This window comes from Homarus americanus, unplaced genomic scaffold (genome assembly GCF_018991925.1).
Source record: "Homarus americanus isolate GMGI-L3 unplaced genomic scaffold, GMGI_Hamer_2.0 scaffold23518, whole genome shotgun sequence".
Lineage (NCBI taxonomy): Eukaryota > Metazoa > Arthropoda > Malacostraca > Decapoda > Nephropidae > Homarus > Homarus americanus.
This window is the reverse complement of record NW_024745451.1, coordinates 71,265-92,406: the sequence shown is the minus strand read 5'-3', so window position 1 is coordinate 92,406 and position 21,142 is coordinate 71,265. Positions and strand designations below refer to the sequence as shown.

The 21,142-nt window shown below is 40.9% G+C and overlaps 1 protein-coding gene across 1 annotated transcript in view; it reads left to right on the top strand.

Moving 5' to 3' along the window:
- LOC121878671 (SEC14-like protein 2) overlaps nucleotides 1–21,142 on the top strand; it is a 50,688-nt gene that overhangs the window by 20,262 nt on the left and 9,284 nt on the right. Inside the window, exons 2-8 of the mRNA XM_042384992.1 lie at nucleotides 14,381–14,453; nucleotides 16,505–16,548; nucleotides 17,743–17,860; nucleotides 18,028–18,237; nucleotides 18,585–18,665; nucleotides 18,868–19,061; nucleotides 20,026–20,186. Coding sequence (XP_042240926.1) covers nucleotides 14,381–14,453; nucleotides 16,505–16,548; nucleotides 17,743–17,860; nucleotides 18,028–18,237; nucleotides 18,585–18,665; nucleotides 18,868–19,061; nucleotides 20,026–20,186 — 881 coding nt within the window. The remainder of the gene's footprint in view (nucleotides 1–14,380; nucleotides 14,454–16,504; nucleotides 16,549–17,742; nucleotides 17,861–18,027; nucleotides 18,238–18,584; nucleotides 18,666–18,867; nucleotides 19,062–20,025; nucleotides 20,187–21,142) is intronic.

Sequence of the window (21,142 nt, the reverse complement as noted above, 5' to 3'; positions counted from 1 at the left end):
TGACGATGGTTATGATGATAATGACGATGATGAACATCTGGGGTCCTGTGTGACGTTCAGATATATAATTGCATAGTAGTTGACCGGAGAAAAAGCACACACACACACACACACGACCAAGAACGAGTAGTGAAGAGCTAAGAGTACTTTTAATCAGATTTTGGTCGGTGTGTGTGTGTGTGTGTGTGTGTGTGTGTGTGTGTGTGTGTGTGTGTGTGTGTGTGTGTGTGTGTGTGTTTGTTTGTTTATTTCGCAACAGCAAAAGGTATAGCCAGGTGGAGCGAGGGATTTTTTTTTGTGGAGAAAGGAGGGGTGAAAGAAGATTAGAGGTGGGGGAAGGAAGTTATAGTTCGGAAATTGAAGAAATTTAGGAGGAGGAAAGAGAGGGCGGGCTGACCGCCTAGCTAAGCTAATAATAATGTGTTAGGGTTGTGTCATGGGTTAGTTATTGTCTGTCGGTACAGGCACTAGACAGCCTACCCTGTCCCATATATGGGTGTTTTGAGGGCCTTATTTCATATTCCACCGACCCTACTGGCGGATGTTGGTCTAGGGAGGTTGTCTATTGCCTGGCAGTGTAGATCGGAGGTGGTAATGGACCTTTTGAGATTTGGTAACTTTTTGGGAACCATGTATGGTTGTTGTCGTTATCTGGTGGGAGTCTTTGAAGAAATTAAAGGGAGGGGAGGAGCAGCTCAGAAACAGGTATAATGAACTATCTAGGAATGTTAAGAAAAATGTAAGGAAAGCAAAGAGAGACTATGAAATCAAAATAGCAAAAGAATCCAAGGCGAATCCCAAGGGATTTTTCCAGGTATATAGGACAAAGGTCAAGGACAAAGTTGGGCCTTTAAAGTCAGGGAGGGGAGAATTGATAAATGGCAGTGAAGAAATAAGCAAAGCATTGAACAGCTACTTCTTATCAGTTTTCACATTAGAAATTTGCGATGAAATTCCGGAGGTGGAACTGATATTTAAGGGAAAGGAAGAAGAGAAATTAAAGAATATCACTATCAGAAAAGAGGATGTTCTTAAGAAGATAAATAAACTAAAGAATACAAAATCCCCAGGGCCGGATGAAATTTTTCCTCGAGTCTTAAAAGAGTGTAGGGAACAGATTAGCGGACCCCTCGTAAACTTATTTACAAAATCATTAGACACTGGAGTTGTGCCAGAGTTGTGGAAACAGGCAAATGTAGTACCCATATTCAAAAAGGGAGACAGAGCATCAGCGTCAAATTACCGGCCGATCAGTTTGACGTCAGTAGTGGGGAAATTTCTTGAATCAATTATAGCAGATAGCATCCGATCGCATCTAGAGAAAAGCAAATTAATCTACGACTCTCAACATGGGTTTACAAAGGGAAAATCTTGTCTAACAAATCTGCTAACGTTTTTTAGGAAAGTCTTCGAGGTAGTAGATAATGACGAAAATTACGATGTTATTTACTTAGACTTTAGCAAAGCATTTGACAGAGTACCGCATCAGAGGCTTCTGAGAAAAATTAAGGCTCATGGTATCGAGGGAAAAGTTATAAATTGGATAAAATCATGGCTCACCGATAGAACGCAGGTCATGCAGATGGTGTTGTGTTCCGGAGGGGGCTGTGTAACCAGTGGGGTTCCCCAGGGGTCAGTACTTCAGCTCCATCTGGTTCATAATTCATAAAACGATTTAGATATTGGAGATCAGCAGTGACATAAGCGTTTGCGGATGACACCAAAATAGGGCGGCAAATTAATTCAGGCAGGATGCAAATGCATTACAGGAGTGATCTAAATATACTGCAGGGGTGGTCTGAAAAATGGCAAATGAAATTCAACACCAGCAAGTGCAGCGTACTTAATATTGGAAGAACAAATACTTATAATGTATACAGCCTTAACAACATCAACCCAGAGAAGTCGACTTGTGAAAGAGACCTAGGGGTATTGTAAGCCCGGACCTACGGCCTAGAAAACAGTGCGTTATTGTTCGAAATAAGGCAAACAGAGTATTGGGTTTTATATCTAGAAGTGTAAGTAACAAGAGTGCAGAGGTCTTATTGCAACTATATCTTGCGCTAGTCAGGCCGCACCTCGATTATGCGGTTCAGTTCTGGTGCCCCTATTATAGAATGGATATAAATTCACTAGAGTCGGTGCAGCGAAGAATGACAAAAATGATTCCGGGACTTAGAAACCTTCCATATCAGGATAGGTTAAAGAAACTTAACTTGCATTCCCTAGAAAGACGAAGAGTGCGGGGAGATATGATAGAAGTATTTAAGTGGGTGAAAGGAATCAATAAAGGGGATATAGATAAAGTTCTTATAATATCCGAGCAGGATAGGACTCGGAGCAACGATTCAAGTTGGATAAGTTTAGGTTTAGGAGGGAGATAGGAAGAAACTGGTTCACAAATAGGGTGGTGGACGAGTGGAACAAGCTTAGCAACTTTGTAGTAAGTGCGGGAACTCTGGAAAGCTTCAAAAGGAGGCTAGATAGATTCATGGATGATAGAGAGTGGTAGTAACTCTCGACAGGAGCTGCCATGCACAGGCCAACCGGCCTATTGCAGACTCCTTATTTTCTTATGTTCTTATGTTCTTATGTATCTCGGCTGTGGTTCTGGTGAAGGGGTATCTTTCACCTGTGACGAATCTTAGGGCTTCATTTTGGACCACCTGTAATTTTAATATTTGAGTGGTGCTCATAGTATGAAGAGGTACTGCTGGGTAAGTTATTATCGGTGTGATAAATGATGTCACCAGGCGGAGTTTTATTTTCTCAGGAAGCGCTTTAAAGCGGTATAGTTTTCTCAGCTCTCTTGCCTTTTCCTTCCTGCTGTGGACATGATGGGAGTAACCTGTCGTTCATCTCTAATGGCAAGATAGCTGACATATTAAGATTGTATCCACTTTTTTGCACTTAGTAACTATATCAGTTCTCATGTATAGAACCAAATACACAATGGGCTTGAATACTTCTCACGCAACTGTGAATAACAGTGTGCGGCCAGACATACTGCCTCGCACGCCTGTACTCACGCATTTGTGAATGAGTTACCCTTTATGTATAGAACTAAACAAATAATGTAATTGAAATACTGTGTAACATTCAGTGCCATAATATCCTGACAACGGGGTTAATTATTATGACCTGTTGTAAACTCTACTCTGTAATCCTTTTGCGCTACCGCTCACAGGATGAGTGTGGGGTGCACAATAAAGTAGCCGCTGTAAGCGGCAAAAAAAAAATCAATGTCGTGGATATATGCAGGCCCAGGAGGGTGCCTCTGTCTTTGTATTCTATCTGGGCATTATTGGTAGCGAGGGGTAGGATGGTACGTGGGAAGGGGGAGGTAGGGGTAGGTAGAGCAAGGAAGGGGAAGGGGTAGGTAGGGCGGGGAAGGGGAGGGGTAGGGAGTGAAAGGTGGAACGGGTAGGGTGAGAGAACAAAAAATTGACCCATATACCTCTTCCCCAAACGAGAGCTGCGTGTGTCAGCCAATACCGAGAGTACTGCCTGGGGACTGAGGTGTTTAGGGGGAAAGGTTGACCCTGAGCGTTCGTTGACCCACGGCCACGAGAGGGAGGGAGACAAACAGAGAGGGGGGGAGGAGAGAGAGAGGGGGAGGAGAGGGAAGGAGAGAGAGAGGGGGAGGAGAGGGAAGGAGAGAGAGGGGGGGGAGGGACAGACAGAGAGAGTGATAAAGAAAGAAACAGACTGGAAATGAGAGTGAAAGAGAGAGAGACGGCGGAATATGAAATAAGGCCCTCAAAACACCCATATATGGGACAGGGTAGGATGTCTAATGCCTGTACCGACAGACAATAACTAACTCATGACACAACCCTAACACACAATTAGCTTAGCTAGGCGGTCAGCCCGCCCTCTCTTACTTCCTCCTAAATTTCTTCAATTTCCGAACTATAACTTCCTTCCCCCACCTCTAATCTTCTTTCACCCTTCCTTTCTCTACAAAAAAAATGGTGAGTAACAGAGACACACATATATACACACCACAACAAAGTCACTCCCGAAATAAACTGTATAATATATAAATAAACATACTCGGTAAAACAGACGCACCAAATTACAACATTACAGTCTAGTTGTCTGTCGAGTTTCTCATACAGCGAAGAGCTAAATTGCTTCACTTAAGACCAAATTGTGGACTCGTGTGATGAAGAAAAAAACAGCTGACGCGTGTAAACAACCTCCCCCCCCCCTCACTCCTCCCGTTTTGTGGTTTTGTTTATATATATTTTTGTCGTCGTGTTTTTTAACATATTTACTGTTTATACTGTTGTTGGTTTTATGTCATGGTAATAATACTGTCAAGAATACTGTTATTTCAAGGTAACGCAACGCAACTTAACCTAACTTAAACTAACAAAACCTAACCTAACCTAACCTCTCCTAACCTAACATAACACAACCTAAACCAATTTACCCTAACTTAACCTCACCCCAAAAGGCATAAGAGTGGTTAATCTTCAGGTGAAATAAGCTGTAAGGTGTGGGGTGCCTAATCTTCACGTCATCCCAATAAACTGACATTACTATATATACTTTCAAGGCACCTGCTTTTAAATTTACATATAGTCATTACGTGTACATATGTGGCAACTAAGTGTGTATATAGTGTGTAGTAATTTAAAGGATATTATTGTTATTATGTGACTTTTTGAGAAGATATATTATAAACTGTGTGTGTGTGTGTGTGTGTGTGTGTGTGTGTGTGTGTGTGTGTGTGTGTGTAGAGAGAGATGTCCAACCGACTGTGGCTTTACGACAACACTTGAATATACTGTACAGGTCTAAAAGGGTGAGTTTGGTTAGGTTAGGTTAAGCTTAGGTTCGATTGGGTTCAGGTTAGGTGTGGTTAGGTTAGGTTTGGAACAAGTAAAGTTATGTTTAGTTGGGTTTAGGTTAGGTTAACGTTAGGGTGTTTATCCGTTGAAATAAGCTGAGGTGTCTAATCTTCACGTGATCCTCCTCCTCCTCCTCCTCAGTACATGGTGATGAGGGAGGAGGAGGAGAGGTGGAGGTTCATGCTGTAGGAAAGTTTTACCACCTTCCCTGGGCATTTCCCCCTCCTGCACCTGGGTCAACTCCCCCCCTCCACTTCCACCTGGGTCATCTGCTTTTCCCTCTCTTCTTTCCTTCGTTCCACCTTCTTTCCCTCCCTCCCTTCCTTCGTACTCTTCTTTCTCTCCCTTCCTTTATCTAACTCTTCCTCCTTCCTTCCCTCTCTCCATTGTGCTCTACTCTCCCTTTTCCTTTCCTCCCTCCCTCCTTTCCTTCTTCGTGGTTTGTCGTCTTCCTCCATTTAATTTCCTCTCTATGCCTCACTCTTATCTCATTACCTCTTGTTCATCATCTTTCTCTTCATCTTCCTCATCCCCATCTTCCCCCTCTTCCTCATCCCCATCTTCCCCCTCTTCCTCATCCCCATCTTCCCCCTCTTCCTCTTCTGGGTCGACCCGTAAACCTCTTATGGCCTCCTGAAGATGGTGGTCACAAGGGGCTTGACTAAAGACACCTACAACGCCCCTTTAACGCGGACCACTTGACATTTAGGGAGGTGATGGTGAGGTGGTGGTGGTGAGGTGGTGGTGGTGGTGGTGAGGTGGTGGTAACTGATGGTAGAGGAAGTAGTGGTGGTGGAGACAGAACATTTCAGCATTGGTGTTGGTGCAATGGGTGTACCAAGAGGCGAACGGGCGAGAATTACCTGCCGTCACTTAATGAGATATTGCACCTTTACGTCACCACACACCTGGTCATACGCCCGTGTACAGTAGGTCTGTCAAGCGAAGGGGGAAAACATAACGTAATTAGATCCTACTTTCGACAGAGTCCCCCACGAAAGACTAATTAGAAAGGTAGAAGCTCATGGCATCAAAGGTGACATCCTTAAATGGATTAGGGCGTGGTTACAGGACAGGAAACAGCGAGTGAGCATTAACGGCACTAAGTCCCATTGGAGCAACGTCACAAGTGGAGTTCCCCAAAGCTCAGTACTTGGACCATTATTGTTTATTATATACATAAACGACATAGATATCGGCATAGACAGCAACATAAGTAAATTTGCTGATGACACTAAAATAGGACGTGTTATCAAATCTGACGAGGACTCGGCAAAACTACAGGAAGATCTAAACAAATTTTTCGAATGGTCTGAAAAATGGCAGATGAAATTCAATGTCGACAAATGTAAAGTACTCAGTATAGGAGATGTAAACAGGGAAACCAGATACCAGATGAACAACGATGCCATAGAGAAATCCGACTGCGAGAGAGATTTAGGAGTAATGATAAGTAGGAACCTTAAGCCAAGTAAACAATGTGTTTTTGCTCGTAACAAGGCTAATAAAGTACTTGGGTTCATACAAAGGAGTGTTAGTTACAAGACTAGCGAGGTCATCCTAAAACTGTATCTTGCTCTTGTGAGACCACACCTGGATTACACAGTTCAGTTCTGGTCACCGTATTACAGAATGGATATAGAATCCTTGGAAAGAATTCAGAGGAGAATGACAAGACTAATCCCGGGCATTAGGAACCTTGAGTATAGAGACAGGTTAAAGCATCTTAATTTGCACTCCCTGAGAGACGTAGAGCGAGGGGCGACCTGATAGAGGTGTATAAGTGGAAGCAGGGCTAAACAAAGGGGACATTACAAAGGTACTCAAATTATCCAACCAGGAGCGAACTCGTAACAATGGTTTTAAATTAGACAAATTTAGATTTAGGCGTGAAATAGGTAAACACTGGTTTGGAAACAGAGTAGTGGATGAATGGAACAAGTTACCAAATATCATCATTAACTCGAATACGCTGAATTGCTTCAAACATAGGTTGGATGCTCATATGAGCAATAGGGGTTGGGTGTAAACGGGACTGCCCAGTATGGGCCAATAGGCCCGCTGCAGTTTCCTCCATTCTTATGTTCTTATGTTTCCAATTTACTTTTTATTCACCAAGAGAAACAACACAGATGGTACAGCTCAGCCTACAGGTACAGAGGTTAATTACAGGTATTTCAGAAACGTAACAGGTACAGATAGGGATACAAGATAAATTATAGAAGCCTAAGAGTATCGTAATTATAGAGGCCTCGCTACTGATGATGACTTCATTATCATCACTTGTTTATCATCCTGTACATACACAAATTAAAGTCATGTTTATTTCCATTATTAATTTTGTTTTCCACCTGGCCAGGGATCTGTGTGTGTGTGTGTGTGTGTGTGTGTTTGTGTTTATTATGTTCTTATATGTGTGAAGCTACTGGGATCACCTCAAGATGTGCCCCCCCCCCCTGTTTATTTCAACTGAAACCTAACCTAACCTAACCTAACCTAACCCAACCCAACCCCCCCAGATAATGTTAGAGTGGTTGATCATCAGGTGAAATTGGACAGTAGGAGCGAAACTTCCGGTGAAATAAACTAAAGAGGAGGGAAGGGGGGGGAGGGGAGGGCGGCGAGCCTTCAGGTGACCCACATCTTACATAATAGGAAAGGTTTGGAGTGAGCAGGTGAGGAGAGGAAGGGAAGGGAGGGGGGAGGGGTATGTGTCAGTGTACAGGTTGGAGGTATCTTACTTATTTACCCCGGGGGATGCTATTACGGGATGGGTGAGGAGAGGAAGACGAGGCAGTGTGTTTGTTGATATTGTGACTGGTGGAACTGGCAGGATTTCACCGACCTCAAGGGATTGATCCAGGGCACTAAGGCATGAATTGTATCTTAATAGAGAGAAAGCTTCGATGTTAAAATGACTCTCATTACAGTGTGTCTCAGTAAAATGACTCTCAGTACAGTGTGTCTCAGTAAAATGACTCTCAGTACAGTGTGTCTCAGTAAAATGACTCTCAGTACAGTGTGTCTCAGAAATAAATACTAGGATTACCTGAAGAATTTCCATCCCAGTTTATAACACCTAAAGATTTTCACCGCCCTATTGGTAACCTAACCTAATTTTAACCTAATCATAACACTGACCTAACACTAAGCTAATCTGATACTAACCTAGCCTGACCGAACACAAACCTAACCAAACCTAACACTAACCTAGCCTCACTAAACTAACCTAAAACTGACCTAACCTAACTTAACCAAACCGAACACTAACCTAACACTGACTTAACCTAACACTAACCTAACACTGACTTAACCTAACACTAACCTAACACTGACTTAACCTAACACTGACTTAACCTAACAAGTTTTCGTAGAGGAGTTTGAATGAATGTTTGTTTATATTTACAGCATCAACATTGTCCTCACTAGTGTATGAGGAGAATGTTGATCTTGTAACATTCACACCGTCTCCATAGAAACATGTAAGGTAGAGTGTATAGGTTAGATTAATGTTAGGTTAGGTTAGAGTTATGTTAGGTCAGTGTTAGGTTAGGTTAAGACTAGTTTAGGTTAGTTTAAGATTAGTTTAGATTAGCTTAAGACAAGATTAGATTAGTTTCAGACTAGTTTAGGTTAGCTTAAGATCTAGTTTAAATTAGCTTAAGGCAAGATTAGATTAGCTGAAGACTAGTTTAGGTTAGTTTAAGACTAGTTTAGGTTAGGTGGAGCGGGTAGGGGGGGGAGAATCTTCAGGTGATTCATATCCCTTGAGACATTTATCTCAACCTTGAAGTTCTGGATATTTTTAGCTCATACCCCTGTGTGTATGTATGTGTGTATGTATGTATGTATGTATGTATGTGTTTGTTCACCTCGGGCACGTGTTGCTCCTTTGTGTTGTGTGTGTGTGTATGTATGTATGTATGTATGTATGTATGTATGTATGTATGTATGTATGTGTTTGTTCACCTCGGGCACGTGTTGCTCCTTTGTGTTATGTATGTATGTATGTATATGTATGAGTTGTCCAAGGTTGTTTATGGTGAGGGAGGGAGGGAGGGAGGGAGGGAGGGAGAAGGTCAGTGAGAGAGGTATAAGGAGGAACGACTGAGGGAGAAGATGACTGAGACAAGAGAGACCGAACCGCCACTTGGGATACACCTGCAGCCATCAACTGACCAGACAGAGGCGATACTTAACTGATAATAACGATAAGATGTCTTTGCCAATGTTAAGGTCGTCTTATTTACAACACTGGTATATATGTTTAGATAAAGATCAGTCTTTTATAGTAGCCATCAGTGAAACCTCCATATAACGGACTCTCATCACTATATACTGTAGTTCATTAGATGGAGGTTTCTCATCTAATGGACCCTCGATATAACGGATTTTCATCTCTATATGTTCATTAGATGGAATGAGTGAGTGAGTGAGTGAGTGAGTGAGTGAGTGAGTGAGAGTGAGTGAGTGATTGAGTGAGTGAGAGTGAGTGAGTGAGTGATTGAGTGGCTGGGATTGTGGTTTCTTCATCTTCTCTGATAAGAATAACTGTTGCTTCACGCTGAGGAGGAGGAGGATGATGATGATGACGACGATAATGATGACGACGATAATGATGACGACGATAATGATGATGATAATGATGATGATGATGATGATAATGATGATGATGATGATACAAACTGGCCCACTCGGGTAATAATAATAACAACCTTAATAACAACAATAATAGTAGTAACAATAACAACAAAACAACAATAATAATACCAACACTAATAATAACAATAACAAATGCTCACGTCTATGTTGAAAAAAAAAAAAAACCCTCAACACCGACCCCTGATCACCTATCGACAGTATATGCCCAGGTATTTGACATTTTCTCATCTAATAATATTACAGTCGCCTCAGGTTGATGATCACAGCTATAAGTGTCTACCATTACGTACAGGTGGATCACGTAATGGTGGCGTCGTGTGGTGGTGAAGCTGTATAGGTCAGGAGATAGTAGTGTGTGTGTCAGTAAGAGACTGGTGTATAATATAACCCGTATGAAGAAGGGTTTATTGAACTCTCTTTGAACTAATATGTATTCCTTGTGCATCCAGGAACATCAGATCGTGGCGAGACACACACACACACAGAGCACCGTACTCCCACCCTAATGACCCCCTAGCCATGACCTACCTAGTGGCAGCTCGTCTCTATGCAGTACTTCCTGACAGTGCCGCTTGGTTAGTCAGAAGAGTACTGTATCGTCTTCATATCTGAGGGATGGCGACCACAGTCCTCCACTCTAAACGTTCTCGGGCTGTTTTTTATTTCATTCATCCATCCCAGCATCTGCCTTCCCCTGGCCCTCCTACCCTTAACTTTGCTCATTAATACATCAGTTATTATCTTCCTCGTCCCTAATTATATAATCAAAGTGTCTTAATTTTTTTGTGTATTTAAAGTATTTCTCCAGAAGTTTTTGTTAATCTTGGTAGAGTAATTAATTTGGAGTATCTTATGCGCATAGTGATAGTAGATTCAGGACCTGTTGTTCTTTGTCATGAGTGTCAGCCACCTGTTGTCATGCGTGTCAGCCACCTGTTGTCATGCGTGTCAGCCACCTATTGTTGTATGTCATGAGTGTCAGCCACCTATTGTTGTTTGTTATGCGTGTCAGCCAACTGTTGTTGTGTCATAAGTGTCAGCCACCTGTTGTTTACTTCATGCTTCCTTCACTGTCTTACATTAGATTTTTCCAAGTTATTTATGATGCAATTTACTGAAGTAGAGAGAGAGAGAGAGAGAGAGAGAGAGAGGAGCATCGTGAATTTAACGGGTTTATTCATATCAACAAACGTTTCCATCGAACTCACGAGGTTTACTACGAACGCCAGCAAGATCACCTCCAAAACGTTACAATCACAGCAACAACAACAACAACAACTACAACAATAATAATAATAATAATAATAATAATAATAATAATACGGTAACAATAACAATAATAAATCTGCTGCCGGCGCCGTTAAAGCCGTGTGTATGTCTGCTTGTAACTTGATAAAACAAAACACAAATCATCCGTTACGTCAGCAGACCGTGAGCTCTGTTGCTGGCACAAGCTGTGACGCACATGACTCGTGACAGTGAAAATGGTCATGGGTGTGTAACAATGTGAAAGTCATGTATGTATGTGTATGTATGTATGTATGTATGATTGTTGTGATTACTGTCATGGATGGTGAGGGTTCATACATAGTGCGATGTTGTCACTTGGTGTGGTTGTCATTTTTGTGGTTGACTTGTGTGGTACAGCTGTCATGTATGGTACAACTGTCACGTGGTACAGCTGTCATGTATGGTACCATTGTCGTATGTTTGTGCAGCTGTCATGTGTATTTCAGCTTACATATGTGACCGTCATGTGTGGTTCAAGTTACATATTTGGCTGTCATGCGTGGTGTGCTTGTCATGGATGGTATGACTGTCACCTGTGGTATGACTGTCATGTGTGGTGTGAGTGAGAGAATATTGGAGGCCACCACTGTTCTGGATGACAGCTGTAGCACGTCCAAATGGTGAGCACTGATGGGTGTGTTGTAACCATACACATGCCCTCTCTCTCTCTCTCTCTCCTCTCTTATTTCTCTTTGTGCAGAAACCTCAAACTAGACAAGAAATTCGAGAAAGAAGTTCAATAACAGATAAAAAAAGGGCAAGACAAAGACTAGATAACGCAACAAAAACAAAAGGATAACGCAACAGGAAAAGCTCGCTCACACACACACACACACACACACACACACACACACTCATGCCTTCAACCAGCATACATAACACAAAAGAGAAACTCGATTCCCCAGGCTACCATAACACCACCAAACCCCTACCGGCTACAACACGTACTAACATCCCTAACTTAATCTTTCTTCTCACGTTCTTTAAATTGGTACATAGTTACTTCTCTTGGTTTCCCTAATTCATAAGCTGGTGGTCTCTCTCTATCTCTCGCTTTCTTTTTTTTTTCTTATTCTCTCTCTCTCTTATTTTCTCGACCTTCAAAATCCATAACATTAATCTACCTATTCGCCTATTCTGAAAACTAGCCACCCCTCCTAGTTAATTTCGCCTGATGATTATATACCCTAACTCTACCTGTGAGGGGGTGAGGGAGGGTTAGGTTAGCGCTCCGTTAAATTTGTGGAGGATAGATTAGCGTTAAGTTTCAGTAGCGTTAGGTTAAGTTTGGTTAGGTTAGGTTAGACTGGTTAATTCTCTAAGTGAAATAACCTGGGAGGGTGAAGAGGGGCTAATCTTTAGGTGATTCGTCCAGTTTATTAATACAATCACGAACTTCTTTGTTTATTGTTATGTTGATAATTTCCATTTTCTTGTTGACGTCTTTGTTTATCTGTGTTCATTATTGTTCCTTAAATATATTAATTATTCTTCGTTAGTACTGTTTATATAAGAGAATAAAGGAAGTTGAGAGAGAGAGAGAGAGAGAGAGAGAGAGTTCAGTATCACTCTGGGTGGACTAGCGATTAACACTAATCGTATCAGTACTGTGATGACCGGCCCTGGTAGAGCCTGTATGCGCGCGCAGACACACACACACACACTGGCAGCATGGAAGTGTGTGTGTGTGTGTGTGTCATGAGGAGATTGTTGTCACGGGAAGTATACACAGACAAACAAAACGTTGACTGACAGCCTAATGTCATGACTATTTTCATTATCTTGGGAGGCTTAAATTTCCGGTACATCAAATGGCCGTTGTTGTTGTATTTACCAAATACACCTTTTTAGGTCACTGTATGCTAGGTGTTGGCATGTGGGTCAGGGTGGTGTTAACTGTTGGCACGATGGATGAGGGTGCCGTGTGGGGGCAGTAGACCCAGATCTTGGCATTGGCACCAAGGTCACCACCTAGGTTTGTTGTGTAGCGTGACAAGGAGAGAGAGCGGGTTAGCGTTAAGTAAGCGTCAGATTAGATTGGATTAGCGTTAGAGGGGGTTACTATTCAGGTTAAATACGTCGGGGTGGTTAATCTTCAGGTAATCCCTCCCCTATCCACCTTTTTACGATCTGATGTTGGGTAAATTAGGTCTGATTAGCTTTAGATTAGGTTAGGTTATGTTAAGTTAGTGCTATGTTGTTATGCTGTTTTTACTTATACTGTATGTTGTTATCTTCTGTTGTTATTAATGTTGTTATGTTATGTTGGCGAGTAGAAGAGAGCAGAGACAGGAATTTTGTTACACACGCAAAGAAAATCTTGCTAAATTTGTCTCATTGAGTGCCTAGTCAGTCGGCAGTGAGGAGGAGGACAAAGAGAAAGACAGAGGAGGAGAGAGATAGAGAGACGTAAGAAGAGGCAGGAAGAGGAGAGGATGTTGTGTAGCGTCTTGGCACCACAGTACCTCGGGCCACCAACCATCTCAGACGTGTTCTACATTGAGCTCTTGGCCTTTATTGGTTAATGTGAAAACTGACTGCCTCTTGGTAGTGGTGATGGTAACACTTGTCACTCATGCCACAGCCACTTGTCACTCATGCCACTGTCACTGGTAACACTTGTCACTCATGCCACAGCCTCTGGTAACACTCGTAAGTCAGCCACTGGTAATAAACACATGGGCAAGATTTCTCCCTGCACTTGAACTCTCCTTTGCAAACATGACTCCTGAAAGCGTCTCTACTTCCCTCTGTTGGTCATGCAGGGAGGGGCATTTTGGAGTCATTGCGCGTATTAAGAGTCAATCTGATGGGCACTTTAGGGTCATCCAGAGAGTAGGGGGGGGGGTCATTCTGAAGGTCATTACGTGTGTTGAAGGTCAGGTCATTCTGGAGGGTATTGAGGTCATCCTGGGAGCGTCATTCTTAATCCACTCAGGGCACTTCAGATAATTAAAGCAGACAGGTCACTTGATGTGTGTTGGGTACGTTGGGGTGAGGGGGAGGGGCAGGTGGGAGAGACAGGGGGGAGAGAGGGAGGAGAGGTCATGAGGGAGTAATGACCCCAGCGAACACATCAGAGAGAGAGAGAGAGAGAGAGAGAATTATAACAGTTATCATTAAACATTAGTGACAGCTTTGTATGATAATCGGTTCACCTACCATAACTCTAACAGAAAACAACGCTAATGAGTACTGTTCATCCAGGAAGAAACTGGTTCACAAATAGGGTGGTGGACCCAAGTGCTGAAGACTGAAGTGCTGGTGTAGGGGGATGATGGTGATGCTACCTTATCCTCCTACCCACCTCTCCTACCTGGCCACTTCCTATCTTATCTACCCATGAACCCACCCACCCACTCATCCTCCTAGATTACTACTACTATTACTTTCACTACTACTACTATTGTACTACTATTACTACCACTACTATTATATTACCACTACAACAATAATACTATTACTACTATGCTACTACTACTACTACTCTACTACCTACCTACCCCACCTTTATACACCTGCCTATATAGAAAGACAATCACTAACACGATCTATTTTTTTCATTACAGTTTCGAGAAGGAGTGGCGAATCTCCTGCCACCAGACCAACAACACGACCACGACCTTCTACAATGGCTTGTGGGTGAGTCTACTGTAGCGTGTGTCACAGTTGGGTTTACACTACCTTCCGTGAGTGTATACCGCTCCTATTGTGTAGTGGAGTATACACAGCCATGAGTATGATGTTATGGTATGTAAACAGCTTTCGGAGTCCTCAACAGGTGGATATTTGTATACTAAAAACTTGATTGCTTTACCTTTGAGTGTCGTTCTTTGTGTATATCGTAGACTGGTGAGTGTTAGGGTGGCGTGTGTGTGTGTATTTCGTCTCAAGTGTTGTGGAATGTGGTTGTTGTGGATATTTTGTGAAGTGTGTGTGTGTGTGTGTGTGTGTGTGTGTGTGTGTATATCCCGAGAGGTGCACAAAAATATGAGGAGGAGCTGTTGAGTCTACTCGTCCGAACACCTGTGAAATGTGTACACTCTGTTATGTGCTTGTTGTTGTTGCTATGATACGGTTATTAGATGGCTGCTAAGTGTGGTGGGAGAGAGATGAGAGGTTGGAGGTGTGGTGGGAGAGAGGTGAGAGGTTGGGGTGTGGTAGGGGTAGAGGTGAGAGGTTGGGGTGTGGTAGGGAGAGAGGTGAGAGGTTGGGGAAAGAGGTGAGAGATTGAAGTGTGGTGGGGGTGAGAGGAGAGAGGTTGGGGTGTGGTAGGGGTAGAGGTGAGAGGTTGGAGGTGTGGTGGGGGGAGACAGGTGAGATGATTACGGTGGTGTGTGCAGGTGACCTTCACAGTGTGTAACCTTGAATGACGCTTCCCCTCCCCCCCCTCTCTTTCTCTGTAGGCTGGATAAACTAGTGACATCTATATTATTGTCACTCCTAACAATGTTGTATGAAAGTACATTATAGATAACATAAAAAAATGAAACGTGAAAAAATAAATAAATAAACACGTGCATGAGGCAACCACACACAGACAATGATAAACAAATCAGGATGTAGATAGCAGGATGGTAATGTTTGTTTATAACGTGGAGATATGTACGATAACAGCTCCACTCACACTCATTTAGGAACGGGGGAAATATATTGAGATACCATGCTGTGTGTGTGTCTGTCTCTCACTGACGTAAATATTTGATTGTGGGAAAATAAGATCAGTGTTTGGTTGTTTTTCTTAATGTCTTAAGTTTAGAAGTTGGCATTTTCAGGGGTTTTTTTGTGTGTGTGTGAGTGAGTAATGCTTAGGATGTCTGAGAATAAGATAGGACAATAATATCAGCGGACCTGTAACACTGGTACAATATAGACCTGCACCTCTCTTGGCTACGACTTTTTATATAATTTCTCAACACTGCCCCGGGGTTACTTGACAAGAACTAAGAGGCGTGGCCCAGGAAAGGCAACACACACCGACTAGAAAACGGTTATATTTATTACTGGTGTGTGTGTGTGTGTGTGTGTGTGTGTGTGTGTGTGTGTGTGTGTGTTCTTTTAGTACACCATTTTAATATATATACATTAGCCTGAATTTAAATAAAAGCCATTCTTACCGATATATAAAGTGTTGTAAATAAGATGAATTTAGAAAAACTCTTCACTCATTTACAAATGCAGTTTTATTCTGATAAGGCACCCAGTTCTTAATTTAATAATGTATAAGACAAAACAAACTTTTTATATCATTATAAAAACGTACATGACAGTACTGAATAAAAATAAAACGAAATTTGATGAGTAAAAAAATATATAGGTACTGTACTTATAATTATGGTACAGTATAGGTACAGGACCTGTACCTATACTGTACCTGTACGACGGGTGTATTAAAAAAATGATCAATTATCATTTTTTTTCACCTCTTATCAGCTTATCAGCCGTTCAGGTAGTTGGTCTATCCATTGTTTTTGACTAAGTGAAGCCGTTCCTTAACTGAATAAACAGTATAACATCTACAACACACACACACAAATCAGTGAGACCAACCATAGCTAAAGAAATCAGGAGAAGGGAAGCAACCTAGCTGTACCTCTTCTGTTTACAGGTAAATCTCTACTACAAACTGTTATTTTCGGATAAAAGATTATGCTCAAAATCTTTAATGATAAAAATCGGTGTTATCTCCACAGCTCGCAACTACAACCTGGATAAGGCTGAGCAGATGCTGAAGAAGGTGAGTGTCTTACTGGTTGAGGGAACATCAGTACCACTAAAATATTCTACTGCTGATCCATCTTGATTAATTTTTATGTTCAACCTTTGTTCTGAACAAAAATACTGTACTGTACATGTTTAGGTAAAATATCAATGCCTCATATACAGACTATTTGTTTGTGTGTATAATGTACTGTATAATGTATGTGTAAGCAATTGGAAATCAATAACAGTAGTACAGTATTAAGATTGAATTTATATTTGCTGTATTAAAATTATTAGTGAAATTATGTGCTATACAGGTATTAAAATGATACCCAGTAGTGAAATCACACACGATACCCGGTAGTGAAATTACATGGCCAAGCAAGTGCTCTTTATAAGGATAAGTGGAAGGCTTATTGTACATTTTAAAATAAAACTACAATACAGTATTGTACCCTACTAGAGATATGTGGACCCCCCCTAAAAAGATAATTTCTTGGAGGTTAAAAGTGATTTACACGTGACACCTTCACTGAATAACAGTTAAGACTTGACAGGTGTGGGGAAGCTTACATTTGAAGACATTACCACTGTTTTCCAAAGTCCAGAGAACTCTCACCTTCAGACGGTCAACGCGGCAGTTAATGATGACTCTAACAGTAAATTGGAGAGCCTATCAGTTACTGAGTATTTATGGTAGAATTATGAGATAAAGTGTTCTATTGATAGAGGAATATAAGAAATACAGTTTAGATCCTAATCACTGAAAACTTGAAGGTACTGTGTAATAACATTGTGTCCTAAAATAGTCCTTTCTTTGAGAAGGCATGAGTGAGTCTTTATCGAATGTAAATTGTTTGCTGATGAGTACTCTCTTATGATAGTAGTGTACTGTACTTGTACACCATACAATACTAAAATTTTATTAAAACTTGTTCCCAAGGCTGGTGTGTGAAGTGTATAATATGGAGAAAAAATATAAACTAGAATTGAAAGTCAAAATTAATTCACATCTCCAGTAACTTAACTTCTGCAGTAATCTAAATTAAAATTAGGTACCGGTACATGTATTGTCAATTATGTGCAGGTAGAGGTAATTGATAAAAAAAGAGCCATGATTCCCTATACTGTACTGTACAGTATGTAGGAACTGAGTACTACAGTACATGTAGTCCAGGAGAATAAGTAAAATAGATAAAGCTCACACAGTAATTTGTTGTACCTCAAGAGTATGGAATGGCGTAAGGAGTGGAGCACAGACACGGTTTTGGATTGGGACGTTCCCGAGGTGCTCCTCAAGTACTATCCAGTTGGCATGGCAGGGCACGATAAGACAGGGCTTCCTGGTAAGTTCTTTTCAAGTTGTATGCACGCCCACTGAAGATTATTGACATCTACCGGGTATACAAAACTCCCATATTGTTGACTTAGAGTATGAATTTTTTTAGTGTATAATTTAATCATTGAAATAATTGCAAAAATCTTACTGTTATGTTCTTTTTGCGATGAACAGTGTGGATCATTCCTTACGGAGGGTGTGACATGAGGGGCCTTTTATCGAGTGTACGAAAGAACGATTATATCAGGTACACAGTACGTGTCCTGGAGGCATCTCGGCAAGATATGGCTAAGCAAACACAGATACTGGGCTACCCCGTTACCCAACAGTGCTGTATCTTTGACCTTGATAACTTTTCCTTGAGACATGTTACTTGGAAGCCTGGTAAGTGATAACCTTCTCTCTATAAGTAATTTGGGAGCTTTAAAATACAGTATAGTTATAATCAGATTAGTGTAGTATACAATCAGTATTTTTTATAGGTCTGTGGAAATTTAAATTCGGTGACTCATTCTCCAGTCATGTACAGTATTATACAGGAAAACATCTGTCTGTAAAAGTATATCAGAGTTTTATAAACAGTCAGTCAATAGGAATTACTGCATCTGAGATAAGCTACAACAGATCAGCATTAAGTATTTTAAATTTGTCTCATTATTTTGGCTCTGAATGGGTTTTCTTGACATAAGTATTTTGCAATTGGTTTATGATGTATATTTTACCCCCCTCAGCTATGGATGTGATCCTTGAGTTAGTACAACTGTATGAGGCCAATTACCCTGAATTTCTCAAATGTGCCTATGTCATAAATGGTGAGTTACTGCTGCTATTAATAAACAGCTCATGAAAAACAATTATTTTGCACTAATTTCCATGTTTTTATTATAATTATATATTTTATTGGTGGATATGTTCTTCAAATAATTGCTTCTGGTTTCATAATAATGTAAAATTCATGACACATTCATCACAGACAAATTATTTGTAAATAAATAATAAAACCTTCCTTCACAGCACCAAAGGTGTTTACACTAGCATATGCAGTGATCAAGCCTTTCCTCCATGAAGTTACCCTAAAAAAAATACGAATATTTGGACGCAGTGGGTGGAAGGAAGCCCTGTTAAAAGATATTGACGCTGACCAACTTCCTCAACACTGGGGAGGCACCAACGTAGACCATGACGGTGACCCCAAATGTCCTTCACAGGTACGGTGGCTCTTTGATTAGTGTTAACAACAGTAGGCGTTAGCTATCAGTTCTTTGTTCACTATGCTTATCTTGAACTACTTTCTGACAAACACAACCTTGGTGAAAAGTACAAAACTCTCTCTTTCAAACAATGTACAGGGTATTAAGGAATGATTGAAGCTTAAAGAAATGTTATGATGCTAACATGTGGTAAGTACAACATGATACGGTAAATAATATCCTCGTAGATAATGTAAACCCATGCATGTTAATAGTAAGTCTGTAGTATAAATCCTTCACTTCTTCCAGGTAAACTAATTTAACAGTGTAAAATGGACAATGGTTTTTAGAGAGAATTAATAAACAAAACATAGTTAGTAAGAGAATTATATACAGTACTGTACAATGTATTATAATATGAGTGTGTAAATGTCCTTTAGGGCCTGATGGAGTAACACATAAAGATAAATTGGTGGTGAAACATGATTTGCTTTAGGTGAATATAGTACAGTACAGTATAATTATAAAAGTGTGCTACAGCTACACAACCAGTAGCTAAACTTAAGTGCAAGATGAATAGCCTCATAAATATGAGATGCTCAAGGTGAGAACAAAATACGGTAAGTGACGAATCAGCTTAACCCCTTCACGTCTTGACGCCACTTTCATTATATCATTTGGCTAACACCAGACGCTTTTATACAGCTCAGAGGGGAACCTGTACACAAGGGATTAAGACGTGTTTATTATACCATTATTTTTATTTCAAAATTGATTAACATTCACCGAATTTCCTGGTATTGTTTTAATTTAACTCTTGTCTGCTTCTCACCCAGAGTGCCTCACACACACACACACACACACATCCATAATTCAATACACAACTTCAAATCTAAGGTTATTATGACTGTTGTGTACAAGTCTCAAATCTAAAGTTATTATCATTGTAAAGTCCTGTACAATATTGTATATATGTCTACAGATATGTCTAGGAGGAGAGGTACCCAAGAAATATTACTTAAGCCTGAGCAAGAGCAACCTATCTAAACTGACAGAGGACGACAAGTTGTCTACCCTCACGCTGAGCAAAGGCGGCAAGAAGAGACTCAAGTTTGACGTCAAACACTCGGGATCCCACCTAAAGTGAGTACGCCAGTGTGTGGATAACATACCTGTACAGTGAAGCCTTAATATACAGTAATGGACTTTTCTCCACATACAGTACCTGTACTACATTAGATGGAAATTTCAGATCTAATGGACCCTCGATATTATGGACTTTCCTCTCCATATAGTCCATTATATAGAGGTTTAACTGTATATGGAAAATACAATAACAGCCCCAAAACATTACCTCAAAACTGAACCCTTTAAAAGAAAAGATAAAGAGAGTCATTTGGATTTTTTTAAAGGGAAAAGAGAGGAGGAGGGTGGGGGGGTGGAGCTTGTGTCAGGAAGAGGGAAAGTGATTACAGTTCCAGTCAAAGTGTAAGGGGTTCTTTAGTGATGTGTAATGTTGCCACTGATGTTAGAGAGAGAGAGAGAGAGAGAGAGAGAGAGAGAGAGAGAGAAAAGATGAATAAGAGGGAGAGGAGAAGATGAATGAAAGAGAAGGAGAGAGAGAAGAGATGAAAGACAGAAAGAAAAGAAGAGGCAAAGAGGAGAGAGAAGATGAGAGAGTGATTTTCATGGATAGTTTACCTAGCTAGTAATACTGGTGAAAACCAAGGCAATGGAGCAGACAGCAATTTAAGTAAATAATGACGCTGAATGCAAATGGCTGGTAAATCGGGTTATGATTACAGACAACATTGCTCTGGTGATTCACGAGGAAAAATTACACATTCACTGTACTAATGAGAGAGAATTGTTTAATAGTGAATGTGAATGAAAGTAATGGAAAGTAGGAAGATATTGATTCTAGTTGGGGGGGGGGGGAGACAGAATATAGAGGTAGTGGGAGGTTTCAAATATCTGGGAGTGTATGAAATAATGAGTGACAATTTGCATCACAGAATAGAGGAGGAAAGTAAAATTGGATTGACAGATTTACATATAGAGAGCACAGCATCAAAGGGAAACTTTGTGTGTGTGTGTGT